General features: G+C 48.0%; 1 protein-coding gene across 1 annotated transcript in view; it reads right to left on the minus strand.

Annotated features, from left to right (window-relative positions):
* Nucleotides 1–15017, minus strand: part of LOC141991181 (VPS10 domain-containing receptor SorCS3-like) — a 468227-nt gene that overhangs the window by 129482 nt on the left and 323728 nt on the right. The window contains exon 6 of the mRNA XM_074959394.1: nucleotides 6394–6458. Within this exon, the coding sequence (XP_074815495.1) occupies nucleotides 6394–6458 (65 nt within the window). The remainder of the gene's footprint in view (nucleotides 1–6393; nucleotides 6459–15017) is intronic.

The following is a 15017-nucleotide window of genomic DNA, read 5'->3' on the forward strand; positions in this document are numbered from 1 at the left end:
TCTTACAATGGAGGATCTCAAAGCACTTTACAGACGTTAATTAACATGGCTTCACAATACACTTGGGAAGTGGGTAGGTTTTCACCCTGTTGGGGACACTGGGGCATGGCCACTAGGTAACCCGAGGGGATGGAAGACCACGAGTGTCGATGAAGCCCCCTCGCACTAGGCCCAGGTGTCCTTGGCCCCCCCTCCCGCCTGGAGGCACTCGCAGCAGCTCTGCGTACTAGGCCCAAGTGTCCTTGGCCCCCCCGCCTGGAGGCACACACAGCAGTTATGCTCAGAATCTGCAACAATATGCTGCAGAGTCAGACTGCCTGAAACTAAGCAAAGCCAAACAGGGCAGATATGGAAGAACAATGCTGAATAAAGCAGCTTTATGTATGGTTTAACAAATGATACAGAGAACCAGGGAACTAGCTGGGAACTGGATTGGCTGGCTATATGGATACTTGGGGCAGCTTGCTATTGGATAAGTATGCTGGGAAAAAGGATGTATAAAAGCCTGTGTAACTTCCTGCTCTGTGTACAGGATTTGAGATTCAAATCTCCCTGTACCTTTTTGAAGCTTCAAATAAACTTTTCTGCTTCTCCACCCCGTTGTGATTATTGGGTGTAGCACACCGGGTAACGAACCAACTCAAGCTGTTGTTCAGCCTCTCAGCACTGGGTGCCGGCAACAACCCCATTTGACAGATGGAAAGATAGGTACAGAGAAGTGAAGCGATTTCCCCTGAGCCAGCGGCAGAGCTAGGGAAGGAGTCCTGCCTCACCGCTCCTTGCGCTAACAGCCTAGAAGATGCATAGAGGCTTGCAGGGGAAATAAACAGGAGGAGATAAACTGAAGATCTTTCTCCAGTAGGTGGGTCCCCCTCGGATGAGAGGGATGATCAGTTGAACCTGTCAATGCACAGAAAGCTGAATAGGTCAGACCCACGTGGCAGGTGAACATCAGTCATGAGAGATACTTGACATCAAGACTCCTAGTGACTTCCACTACAAACCAAAGGGAAAAGGGAGGAAAAGATTCAGTCTCTCCCCTGTGAGAATATGAAGTGAGAAAGAAAGCAGAGTTTTTCTCAAAAGGCCCCAGAGCTCCCTTTGATAGCTTTAGTTAGATATCCTGAGGTCTCCGTTCAGAGACTTTCATGAACCCAGTTTATCCCCAGTCCTGACACATTTTGGAAAAGCCTCACCAGCACCTTACTGTCTGCATCTGTCTCAGGACCCCACCCATGCCAAACACTGTCTGCACCTTATTGGAAGGCAGCAGAATTCCTGCACTAAAGATGATATTACCAGTCTAAAGCCAACCCACCAGAAAGGGGAGCCCACAGGGACAGCACTGAACAGTCTGTGCGGGGTCTACGAAGTGCCACCATGCACTGTACTCCTGCAGCTAGTTAGAAACCCTTATGCTATTGGGACAGGTAACTGGTCCCTGCTTTTTTGAATGTAGGCAATGTACCCACAATGCATTTCTCCAGCAGGGCCCCATTGGCTCAGCAGGGCCATTGCCAGAATAATGGGCCAGACCCTGCATAGCAGCACCAGGAGCCGGACCCTCTCTCTATATATGCCTCTGCTCAGGGGATAACTAGCATCCCAGTGGAGATCTGAGTCCCTGCTCCCTCTGAGACTGAGCACTTGGTGAGGGAAGAGAGGGGCTTGGGGAGGTCAAGGATATGGCTCTCCCTAGGAGACAGAAGAATTGGCTGGACACAGAGGGAAGTATACTGCAGCCTCTTCAAGGCTGGTGCAGCAGCCCTGCCATTGTGTGCTGCCCGGTTGCCTCACTCGTGTTAATACACCCAGCATGATATTAGCCTTTTTTGCAACCGTATCATTGTAACAGGGTTCTCACTCCCTGCTAGTGCCCCGCCTCGTGTCTAGGTCTGACACCGTAGCTCTCGCTGCATCGGATGCCCCTTGCTGCCTATTGCTTGCTCTGTGATAGTCTTTCTTCTGGCCACTTGGCCTCCAGACAGGCCACCATTTAGTCCCACTGGACAAGCTCTCCGTATGCGGTCTCAGGCAATTTTCAGTTCCAACTCCAGGTCCTGTGCCACCTTGCCAGTGGCTACTACGGGAACCCAGCCCCACCTGCTACTCCAGGTTCCAGCCCAGGGACCCTATGGCTAGCAACCTAGGTCTGCTCAGTCTCAGACCCTGTTGCTGTTTCTCTGAGCTCCTTCCTACCACATCCTCTATCTCCTTGCCTATTTCTGGGTTTTACTACTGGAGCATCCTCTGCTCCCTGTGGCTATTTCACCCCTCTCAGCCTCTTGTAAGACTCCCTAGCTCAGGGCAGGACCCCAGGGCCTATCTCCCCTTAGCTTTCCTCCTTGTCCCCGCCAGCACTCTTTTTCTCTAGGGACTGACTGCAGATCCGCTCCCTGAAGCCTCTTCCTGCTCTCACTTCCTGGCTTATACTCCTACCCCAATTCTTCCCCCAGCTGGGGAAGTTTCATCTGCCATTAGTATTTACCAGTCCCTGGCTTCCCTCCAAGTGCCACATATAAGGTTAATTGGCCCCTTCTGGCCCACGTGAACCTGGTCAGGGCTTGTGTGGAGTGGACACCCCATCACAATCCCATTGTTGACTCATAGTCAGTTTGTGATCACCCATAACCCCCAGATCCTCTTCAGCAGCGCTGCCGCCCCGCCTTACTCCCCATTTTGTAGATGTGCATTCGATTTTTCCTCCCTATGTGTAGTACTTTGCACTTGTCTTTATTGAATTCAATCTTGCTAAGCAATTCTCCAATTTGCCAAAGCCGCTCTGAATTCTAATCCTGTCTCCAAAGTGCTAACAAAGCCCACCCAATTTAATGTCATTGGCAAATCTCATGTCCATACTCTCCACTCCATTAACCAAGTCATGAATGAAAATACCGAATGGCGCTGGACCAGGACAGACCCCTGCCGGATCCCAGTAAATACATCCCCCCCGTTTAACAGCAAACTATTGACAACTACTCTCTGAGCAGGGTCTTTCAACCCCATTTGCACCCACCTCACAGTAATTTCATCTACCCCACAGTTTCCTAGTTCGCTTATGAGAATGTCATGTGGGACTGTGTTAAAAGCCTGAGTAAAATCAAGATGATTATATCAAGTCCACTTCTCCCCCCTACCCACTAGACCAGTAGTCGTGTCAAAGAAGAAAATTAGAGTGCTTTGGCATGATTTGTTCTTGACAAATCCACGCTGGCTCTTATTTATAATCCTATGATCCTCGGGGGGCTTACAAATTGATTGTTTAATAATTTGTTCCAGTATCTTTCCTGGTACAAAGTTAGAAGGGCTGGTCTGTAATTCCCTGGGTCCTCTTTGTTCCCCCTTTTTTAAGGATCGGTACCATGTTTGCCCTTCCCCAGTTCTCTGCAACCTCACCCATCCTCCATGAGTTCTCAAAGATCATTGCTAACAGGTCTGAGGTTGCTTCAGCTTGTTCCATACCTGCCCTAGCATGAATTTCGTCAGGCCCTGATTTCATCAAGGAGTTGGTCTAGCGGAACTGGGGTGCTATACACAGAAGTACAGCAAGGAGGTCTCACCTAAACTCATCCCCCCACCCTGCTTCAGTTCCTTGGGGCAGGGACTGCCTTTTCATTCTGTATTTGTACAGCGCCTAGCGCAAAGAGATCCCAATCCGGGACTTGGACGCCTAGGTACTATGGTAATACACATAACATCTCCTATGGGTTTGTCTCTCAGAAGAGGATCCCTGAGCCACTCCGCATCTACAAGAAGCTCTACAAAGGTCTCCACAGAGAAAGCGTTCTTGCACGGTGCTCTAGAGGTGGACAGGCTTGGAATCAACCAGGCCTATCATTCACAGAACCTCATGAACATTTACAGAGACTGAACACGGTGATAGACAGTCCTTGTGTCACAGGTCTGACACTTTACATAGACAAGAGAGACAAAAGGTGGGAGCGGAAACAGCAGGAAGATGTCTTGACCCAGGTCACACAGCAGATCAGTGGCAGAGCCACAGAGAGACCCTAGATCTCTCATCTGCCTCATAACACCATCCTCAGCAGATGTCCCGTGTCTCATTTCCATGGGTAGAATGCAGGAGATCTTAGCCACGTTCCTAGAACCACTCCCGTCCACATTACACATTTAACCAGGCTGTAGCTGGGCCAGGACACAACTGTATTTTCACTCACTTGGTTGCAGCTCTAGCATTAGATCGGCACCTGGGGCAAATCAGTGTAGCTCCACTGTCTTCACAGAAGGGAACACTGGGATCACCTAACCTGCCTTCTGCATCATGCTGGATAGGGAATGTCACCCAGACATTCCAGGATAAGTGGCCCTAAGCCAGCTCACACCAACAGAGGCTCTGCCATGTAGTCTAGATGGAGATTGTATTGTTTCCCTGGAGTGCAATTGCTGGGAAGTCCATGGCTATTAAACACACAAGCTAACATTAAAAATCACACTTACAGCCACACAGCCGCCTTTGTAATGGGCTCCGCTGGGGGAGAACGCGGCTTTGGATAGCCTTACCCACCATCCCCCATTGGGACCCACGAGAAGAACTCCCATCATAACCCTTTATCTCCTGATAACGCCTGCAGTTCTTGGGGACTGCTGTTTGCCATGGCCCCATTTTGCTGGCTCTGCTGTTCAAGCCTGTCTCGCTGGAGAGTATTCAATACCATCGATGGCCAAGCTCAAAATGCTGAATTTCTACATTACAAATAAAGCAAGAAAGCAAGACGTGGCGGAAGATCACTGTCTACAGCGCAACAGAGACATGAGGACACCTACTTCCCCAACACGCGGTGTCCAAATTGCTGGGTAAGCAAGCTTAGAGTGAGTTTGAATCCATGCTCCATTAGGAGTTTGATTCCCCCCCCACACACACTTCTATCTGTGTGTGCAATAGAAAATGCACAAAAGAGAGAACCTGGCTGCTTCACCAGCTTGCTGCCCCATTTTACTGTATTGTTGATGTGGAGCTTTTATTGCCTGGTGATTTTTTCGGAAGGGGATGGTACCGATCTCCCTGCTGAAGGGCAGAGCGACGCCAGCGGGAAGTTTCAGAAGAAGTGTCGCTTTAAGGAAATGACAGTGGATTTAAACAGCATGAGACCTGTAGTGTAGCACATTAAAATGTAACAGGGTCTTCATCCAACAAAATGTAACTCCCGTTCCCCCTGAAAAAGCCTGCCCAAATCAACCACTTCCAAAGGAACCCTCTCTGAGTGGACCTTGGGGGCTGAATTCCCCATCCACCACCCCACAGTAATTGCTGCAAAAGGTGTGTGCTGTCCCCACGTGCCCCCTTGTGGCCTGGAGCACTGCTGGTCTGTCCATCTTAATTTCTCCATGTGGGGTGTCAGTAAGTTGACTGTAAAAGGATCTGGACCAGAGGAAGCCAAAACCAAACTAACAAAAAGTATGTCCCCTTTAGCAAAGTGTTGGGAAAGGCACAACGTAACAAGAGTTCATGAAGCCATCACTCAGGACTCTGTTTCAGGGCTCCCAGACTTAAAGTCCACAAACCAAGTCTCGAAGCATGGTCAGGCTAGTCTCTGGAGCCTGAGATAGCCCATTACAGCCTACACAGCGTCTAGTCCCCCGTCCAGCTTCCTGCTCCAGTTTAAACATGCCAGCCCTAGGGCACCGCATGGAGCCTCTTTGATTACACCCAAGCTGTTTCGCTTGTGAGCTCCTGGCTGTCCCTAAAAGGGGTAGTACACTCCTTCCTATACAGTCTGCCTTTCTAATCCCTCCACCCGCCAAAGGGACACAGCATTCTATTTGTTGCATAGCATTGCACTGAGCTGTTAAGCAGCTGCCAAGCTCCACCCCAGAGGTGGTTGCATTGCAGCACTGTGATTCCTGGACATGATTTGTAAAGCCTTTGGGAGATCCTTATGAAAGAAAAATGCTATGGAAATGTAACTTTACTTGTTTGCAATACAGCCTATCCACCTGGTTAGCAATTAATTATGCACGAATCCAGTCCACTCCAGAAGTGGCTGGATGCATTTCAATGATGGAGGTAAGTGATTATTGTTTTCCTCTTTAAGTCAGAGTGCGAGCACTGCACCTGCTGAGGCTGGCAAGGCTGTTTGAGCACTGCACAAACAGAAAAGATCCACTGAGTGCGAGTGTGTTTTGGTGGGGGGAAGGGTTCCTTTGTGAATTTATATGGGGATCCAGTTCTCAGAGACAAGTAGGATTATAAGCAATTTGTAACATGTTGTTATCCATTATGAGCCAGATTTACCGACACAGTCCAGCTGCTTTGTGCCACTCTGCAGTTGCAAAGAAGTCATCCAGCATGATGCTGGTGAATTTTCCCCTATGTTATTCATGGAACGTAATTGATAATGACACTTATTATCAGCAGTGGGCTCAAGCACTCACGTCCATCAGCTGTCCGGGCTTCCATGTGCACAAGGTCAGGCTCCTTATCCAAACCCATTACGGACCTGGGGAAGAGAAGGAAAGAGAAGGCGACCAGTGAGATTAAAAGCTGTGACCGCATGTGAAGAGGGCCGGTAATGCCAAAGCAGCTGCCATCGCCCCCATTATAACAGGCCACCTTGGAGCACAAGTAGATTGAACACATGAAGACTCCACATAAGCAGCAAGCCGCAGGAACCATGTCGAGTCTGTCTGCATAGGAGCTGGAAGGCATAGTTCCCAGCTCACGGAGACTCACATGCACTAGCTCCCACTGAGCTACCCCGCGAAAAACAGAAGTGTAGCAGAGATGGCACAAGTGTTGGGAGGAGCTAGCTGTCCCAAGGATGATCCCATCGAGACTCTGGGCACATACTCAGGTGGCGAGCCCTGCATGCCGCTCGCACCACCATGGCACCACATCTGGTTTTAGCACACTAGCTCGATCACCCTGAGCTGGAAATTACACCAGCCAGCTCCAGTGCAGACATTCCCTTAGAGTCTAAGACAAGGGTGATCATCTCTCATCCTTTGGAGTGTGCACTGATCACCACAAAAGTCAGAGAGGACCTTCCTCTGGAGTGCAAAGCACTCACAATTGGTTACGTGCCTCAGGGTTTTCATGCCTTCATCTGAGGCAGAAGGATGCTGGCTACTGCTGGAGGCCAGGGCACCCACCTGCATGGACCTTCATTCTGATCCGTTATATCAAAGCCTACACTTCACACAGGGATGGGCCCAAGATGGCCACAGCTTCCTGCAGCTCCCATTAGCCGGGAATGGCGAACTGCAGCCACTGGGACCTGCAGGCGGCCATGTAAATGTAAAGAACTGTCTGGCAGCCCGCCAGCAGATTACCCTGACAGGCCGCATGCGGTCCATGGGCAACAGGTTGCCCACCACTGCTGTAAACCCTGCATATGATGGAAACCACTTCAAGCCAGGGGTTATGGCATCACCCCCAGTTCCAGCACCTATGAACTCACATATTCCCACAGTTGGTTAGATGCTGATCAGCGTTGGTGGTGCAGAAGCAATTATGTTATAAGACCTAATATGGAGCTGCAATAGATGAATTTGTCACTGTTTGTAAACAAAAGCAGCCATGTCAATTTCAGCTCCATTCAGAACATGTGGTCTTGAGGCAAACTATATATATATATATATATATGTAAGCAGAGTCAGGATGAGCTCCACCCTGACATCTGGTGGTGAGTTGTGGCAAGTTGTAGAAAAGAACTTCAGGGGCTGATCTCATTTGCATAGGCACACCCACCCAATCTATCATGAGTCCATAGCTGCCCAAATGGTCACTTTAGCTGTTGTGGGATCCCCAGTTTCTCTGTTATTGGGGCAGGAAGAATAAATTGTTATTACCCTGATTATGGGAATCAAGGACAGTGGAACTGTACTTGGCCTTTTGTTATGATGGAGGGACTCTCCATCAACTAAGTAGCACTCGCTAGGCAAGGGACATGGGTTCCAAAACTCACTGAATGGAGAGAGATTGGGTATAGGTATTAGTATCTGGTGGTATGGACTGGTTAGTGGGGGCCTTACATGCTAATTGCACCGTCTCCTCTCTCTACTGTGGAATATTGGAGCTAATTTTGATTCCATGGGCCAATAGTGCACCAGCACTGAGGTTCCCCTACTATAAGCTGAAATCACAAAACAGTTAAACTTACAAAGAGCTGAAATCACTGAGTGTTGTGTTAAGTAGTGGGGGGAGCCTGAAGATATATTGAGGAGCAGTTTGCGGGACAGCTGGCAGGGCAGAGCAGAGCAGCTGGTGGAGTGGAGCAGTTTGTGGGATGCCTGGAGCAGCTCATGGGGGCAGCTTGCAGAATGGAGTGATTCGTGGGACGGCTGGTGGAGCAGAGCAGAGCCCCATGGAGAGGTGGGGCACTTGGCTTTGGACCACGTAAGGAGCCCCTTAAACTCCTCCCCCCCCGGCCGCCATCTCCTCCCAGGTTGGGAGGTAAAACTCTGCAGATAAACTTTCAAACTCTGGTGCTGCACTGACCAGGGACAGAGGCTTTTGGGTTGTTGGACTTGTGGGACTTTGGGTGACTTTGGGTTGCTGGACTCAAGAACCAAAGGGAAAGGATGTGCCCCAATTTGCTTGGGGTGGGTTTTTTGCTCATGGGTTGTGTTATGAATCCTGTTGGTGGTGCTTCCCCAACATAATGCCACATTGTTTCTCTCTGTTATTAAAAGATTTTTGCTACACTCAGACTCTGTGCTTGCGAGAGGGGAAGTATTGCCTCTTAGAGGCGCCCAGCGGGGGTGATATATATTTGTCCCAGGTCACTGGGTGGGGGCTCGAGCCGGTTTTGCATTGTGTTATTGGAATGGAACCCCTAGATACTGAACCTGGCCCTTGTTGCTGCCAACTCTGATGGGCAGAAGGGTTACATATATATAGAGAGAGATTTTCACCACCCTCCTCACATTAATTATTTTCTCAAGCAGCACCATTGATTTCAATAGGACTATTTGAGAAGTAAGGTACTAAGTGCACCTATCAGATTTTAGCCTTGTGTGATCATATAATTAAGCACTGTATCAAAATGCGACACACATTGGTGCAGAGTTAAGGTTACACAAGAGATGGTGGGAAAAAATTGAAATTTTAACCCCCAAAATGTGATTTTTTCTTTTTTGCAAAAATCTGGGTTTTTTAGACAAACTTAGAGTGGTTGAAATCTGTCAAGACATCAGCAAAAGAACTTTCAAAACTTTTCTGCACCTTTCTCTCTAGCTGGCACATGCAACCTTAGCAGTGTCATTTCCTGACCACCGATTGCTCCACTTAGCTACCTTGATGTTCTTGTATTGTAGTTTTTGGCCTAGAATGTGCTTATGGTTTAGGGAACAAAGTCATGAGCAATCAGACTTGAACGCCTTCTAGACAATGAAGAGCCAGATCCCGCAGCTGGTATAAGGCTTGCGCATCTCCATTTACTTCAGTGGCACTATGCTGACTTACAGTAGCTGAGGATCTGGCCCCAAGAGCTGACGATTGTGCTATATATCATTCAAGCGGTAATTTCACATAGGTTTGCAATAACATCTCAAATTGTATCTGCGGCATGGAGGTCAAGAGCTACTGTAGCAGGAGTCAGTGAATTCAGCCCCTGATCTCATAACAGAGGGTAGCAAGCTTCTGTAACCCTCCCCTATGGCATGTCACTATGGCCAAGAAATACAGATAATGCTTTTCCCAATATACCTGTGCATCACACCTTTACCCAAGGTATTAGTGATTGTAGAAGCACTTACCTTATCTGGCATCAGGCCCTGTCTCAGTTTCCCCTTAATAATAGATCTTCCTTCAGGCTAACAATTCTTTATCAGGGCTTCTCATCCAACAGCTTCCTGCTCCCTGCAGGTCACTCTCCCTGGCCATCTGCCTGGGAGGTCTGGAGAGCTGTCAACTTCCTGCCTCCCAGCTGGCCTCCTCTCTGAACTCCAGCCTTCTTAGCTGGCTGCTGTATTCTCCAGGCCTTCCGCCTGGGAGCTAAGAATAGCGTCTCTAGTCACAGAGCCCTCCTACTCCTCTGAGACATTCCCTGAGTGAACTCAGGCTGCCATCCCTTTCTCCCAACAGGTTTGGTTCTGAGTCTCCAGCTTCCACCACATGACTCATTCCCTTCACCTGGGGAGGTGGGCTGAGCCTGACCCAAGTGCAGCTGAGCCCCACCCCTTTAAAGGGCCGGCTCACCTATGACTCTGATCTCTATACAGAAAACATAGGGCTAATTTCTGAAGGCTCAGTAGAATTTTATGTATTTTAAAAGGATAAAACCTGAGTTAGCAGAATCTGATCATTCCTAAAACATAACACTGATTATACCCACTGACAGCTGGGGAGTGCCCCAAGTGGAGTTATAATGCACATTACACTAGCGCCAGAGAAGAACAAGTCTTCTGAAACATGCCAGTCTCTCCTGGATTTGCTATTATATGGGATCTAGTTGTTTCCTTAATTAGCTTTGACATCTCTGATGGTTCTATTCATAACAACAAAAAAGAGCAGTTGGTACAGCAGCTCCTAATTATCCATCCATTCCTTTAAAGCCATGCTGCAAACTCAAACGCTCCTGAAGCGATGCCAGGCAACCCTGAAATTGTGAGACCCCCGCCCACACACAGTGTCTGCGAGAGGGTAACAAAAACTCAACAGGAGAGCCGCGCTCCCGTGGGAAATCCAGGCATACATCATCCCTATCCGCCCACCCCGAACCCAAGTCCTCCTCTTGCCTCAAAACCGCTGATGGCAGCAAAAGTTGACAGAGTCCATACCATTTTGATGGTTTCCCTGAGTATGTTCCCAATGGCAAGGCAGCTGTTACAGCTCTGCGGTGGTGCCAGTTCATGAGTGCTGGTATTTCCACCAAATGGTCTCCGCTCATTTTTTTGGAGAAGCTTTAAGCCAACAGTGTAACAAATTTGTCACAAACCCATGGACTGTTGAGCTTGGCAGTTGTCACCTGTACTGTGTAGCTTGGACGCTCAGAACTCCACGGACACAGCAGGGATAGAACCTACATCCTCCGGCTCCGAAAATACTAGCTCCTGACAAGAGGGGAATCGCCACTAGCTGAGAGCAATGTAGGACCTGTGACGCACCACCAAGCAGTTCTAATTCCACCCAGTAGAGAGCAGTAGATTCTCTCTCTCTCTCACCCACCCCCACCCACCCCGAGCCGTTCATCACAACATTTTCCTTTTTCGGCATGTATAAAATGGCTCCCCCGCTCTCCTCCCATGCCCTGGTCTGTCTGAAGGAGAGGCTCGGGTCTGGCAATGAAAGAAATGCCACATCAACAGCATCTGCAGGCACCTGTTTGTTTCCCTTATCGTCCATTTCTTTTCTCTCTACCTATCATACCTGGGCTGGGGAACTAGAGCCTAGACAGGTTTCCGTATCCCGTGACCTACCTTCTACCAGTGTAGTTCTATGGAACCTGGTGTGACCCACAATGCAGGGTTTCCAATGCTCTTGAGCCAATGGCCTTCTGCCTTTCAGATGCATACAGAGAGGAGGAGGATTTAATTAAACTCAAAAGCAAGAGCCTGGCTTGGAAGAATGATAGCGTACCCCACCTTTGTATTCCTGGCAAGCGTTTCTACATCCTGCTCTAGGCGTAGCTCCGGTCCATGCCTTGTGCACACAGAGAATTGGTGCTACAGGTTAAGAACCAGCAATGCCCTTTAACCCCAGAGGGGCACTTCCACCAGGGCTAGTCGTCCTACCCTGCTTTGCTCATTTATCGCAACCCATCTGAAAAAGAGCTGGGGAAAGAGGCTGCAGCCAGAAATGATGGTAAAGGTCACATTCCTGACTGCCGCTTATGCAGGCTTCAGAACTGGGAGCCTGCAGCTAGTATTGCAGATGGATCAGGATTATTAGCCAATTAATAACTCAAACTGACTTAAAATCCCATTAGAAGGGACATGGTGGTTGCTTTTTTTCTTTTCAGCCCTGGCAGCTCGTGGCTTTCCAGAGTCTTCACTCCCCTGTAGTTTCCTTTGGGTATTGAATTAAGTGTTCTTGACGGCTGAAGGACTGATAGTACCCAAAGCCATCTCCCTATCAGTATCTAGAGGGCAGAGCACTGTGCTTGGATGCACATTTACTGGGTTATTTGCTAACATTTCAACCCTGACCTGAAGGGACAGGGAGTGAGGGTGGGCCACAGCTGTTAAACCTCTTAGTTTCACACTTTTCTCTAAACTTCTGCTCCCAAGAAGCTTCCAAATGAACCGTGCTCAGAGCACGTACAACATGGTTCAGACCAGAATGTGAAACAAGTCATATATATGACACACGGAATGAAGAAACAGAGGACCAAATCCTCAAATGTGCCTGAGGAGAACTTGCCTTCTTGGCCTGTATCTATTTAAAAGGCCACATGTCCGTCAGGCGAAATGCCATGGAAGTGATCAGTGTGGTATGTATCATTATACCCATTTTACAGACATGAGGCACATGAGGGTTAAGAGACCTATCTACAGTGATACAAGGAGTCAGAGTCAAGAACAGAACTCAAGACTTCTCAATGTCCAGTGCTACCGTGCAGCTACTATATCACTGGCCACACTAATAAGATTTGGAGACATTTGGTTGAGCAACCACGCTCATAGCTAATATCTTCTGGACTCTAGAAAAGGACAGCACCTGCTAATAGTGGAGAATGAAGCAAGTGGGAAATCCAGTTCCTCATTGGCCTCCTACAGTTACAGTACACAGAACACTGTTAGGTAGTTGGTGGGGTTGGGCAAGCAGCTCAGGTGAGTACACAACCACATTCTGAACCCAACCTTTTCAAAGTTATTATTCTGCAGACATGTCATGTCACAAAATGCCACGAGAGGGCCTTGTACGCAGGTGATCCACTGCACTCAGAGATGCTAGAGGATTTGTCACTGGCTGGACAAACGTTGGGTTTAGAAGCTCAAGGTGAACTTCTTTAAGGTCAACCTCCCATCGTCTTTATTTTGCCTGCTAGCTAACTAAAAAGGGTCACATCAGAAAATGTTTTCTCAGGTAGGAAGGCACAGAGGCAGCTAAAAGGTAGGTCAAGCAGACAAATCGAAGAAGCAGGAAGAGAGATTGGAACGATGCCCTTTCCGCTTTTGAATCCACAAGGAAAAATCTAACACAGAACAGCACAAATCTCTCCACTGTCACTGGGCAGGGGTTTGCGTGAATATTTCCTCCGGCTGCAGTCTCTGGGAGTCCGCTCTCCCCTTAAGTTTCATGGGTATCTCAGGGTCAACAGAAACTCATCAGGAGTCAAAAACAAATTTCACCTCAGTTTGCATCAGTTCCATAAATCAGGCCGTGAGCGCTTGGAACGGTGGCCCAGGCCAGCAAACCTCAGTGACCCCCCTGGTTAGGAGTCAGGTGCCAGGTGAGAGTTTTGCCAGTTATCTGCCTGGTATCTGAACCATTGAGGTTCCTTGGCACAGCACTAGTCTAAAAAGAAATAGATTGTGAAAATGGTAATGAGACTTCGACAAGATGCAGCCTTAGAAACTCAGCCAGCGTAGGCTGTGATGTCAGAGTGGAGGAACTAATCGCCGATAATGGAAAGGGACACGAGGAGTGGATGTGGACTACTCAGATGGATGTTTTGCAGTAGATTAGGACTACAAAGGAAAAGGAAAAATGTACATGTATAGTGCAACCATGTGTGGGGTGAAGGGGAGAAACATATCCCATTTTTTAGACAATCCCAATCAAATTAATGGCTGTTGGCAATTGGTCTGCTGATATTGGAACAATATGCTGCCGCAGAAGCGAGTAAACACTCAGACATTTGCAGGTGGTACAAGGCAGACAGCATGTGTGTCTAATCCGACCAAGATACGGACCAGACGCACGGACACAGCCAGGCATGGGTGAAGCTGCTCCACGTGCTAATCCAGACACTTCCTGCTATGTTAGACTACACAGATCTTACTGCAGGCCAGCTGGTGAACTATACCTCCAACCCCAGCACAAACTGAGCCTCTTCCTCCACACCACCTTGTGTCGCCACCTACACATCTGCACAGTGGCTGCACGGTGCCACCATTTTGATTTAGTAGCATGTTTTGCGTAAGGGCAAATAACTTCATATGTGGCAAGGCAATGTCAAATCGGACCTTCTGTATGGTTTACTAGTATTAACTTCAGTCAGATCCATAACAGGCTCTAGCCTACAGAAAATAGGACATTACCCTCTGGGGCTGAATAACAGGAGACATTCTCGTAACAGTGTGAGACTGTGGTATGGTCTCCCAAAGGATAAGGCAGAAGCCCCATTACTTGGTGCATTTCAAATCAAGCTTGAAAAAAGCACATGGGAACATGCTGGAAGGAACTATCTTGCATTCGTCTCCAGGGAACGGGTTTATAGTTTTCTTCAAGCTCTAATTTCTAAGACTCTACAATTCTGGACGTCTGCAGGAATAATCACTAGGACGGTGAATCTGCAAGATAAGGCAGGAAGTTGTCAGGTGTCTACACTCAGCTAATTTTTTCACATCTGAACAGAGCCAACACGAGCTTGCTTGTTCAAAGCTTCCAAGGAATCTGGGTTTTTCTCTCCCCATAGTATTAATGAAAAAGGCACTGTACTTCACAGAAACTAAACAGCAATTTAAAGGACTGTAGACGATTCGAAGAAATCTCTGAGAAGTGTTCTCTTACCAAACAAATCTGCTGATGTGTTTTTCCTCAGTTTCCTAATTCTTTATTACCAGGGAACTAAGAAACTGCATGAAAATATTCATAATGATTTATCTGCTTATTTCCCATCTGCAGTCACCAGGATAGATTACAGTCTTCACCCTTTCAAATTCCTCCTGCCTACATTGCATTTATATTTCTTAACCTGCAGGGTGAATTCTGACGAATATCACTGAGTTCTTGTAAAAAAGGAAGGGGAAAAATCCCTTCTTCCAACACAGGAGGTATTTTAAAGGACCAGGTTTGTAGATGTAGCCTCATAATTTCCCAGCTGTAGTATGGACTGAGATGATTGCAGGTGAGGAGTAAGAACTGCAAACACACAAGCATTTTAAAACTA

This window comes from Natator depressus, chromosome 7 (assembly GCF_965152275.1).
Source record: "Natator depressus isolate rNatDep1 chromosome 7, rNatDep2.hap1, whole genome shotgun sequence".
NCBI classification, from domain to species: Eukaryota; Metazoa; Chordata; order Testudines; family Cheloniidae; genus Natator; species Natator depressus.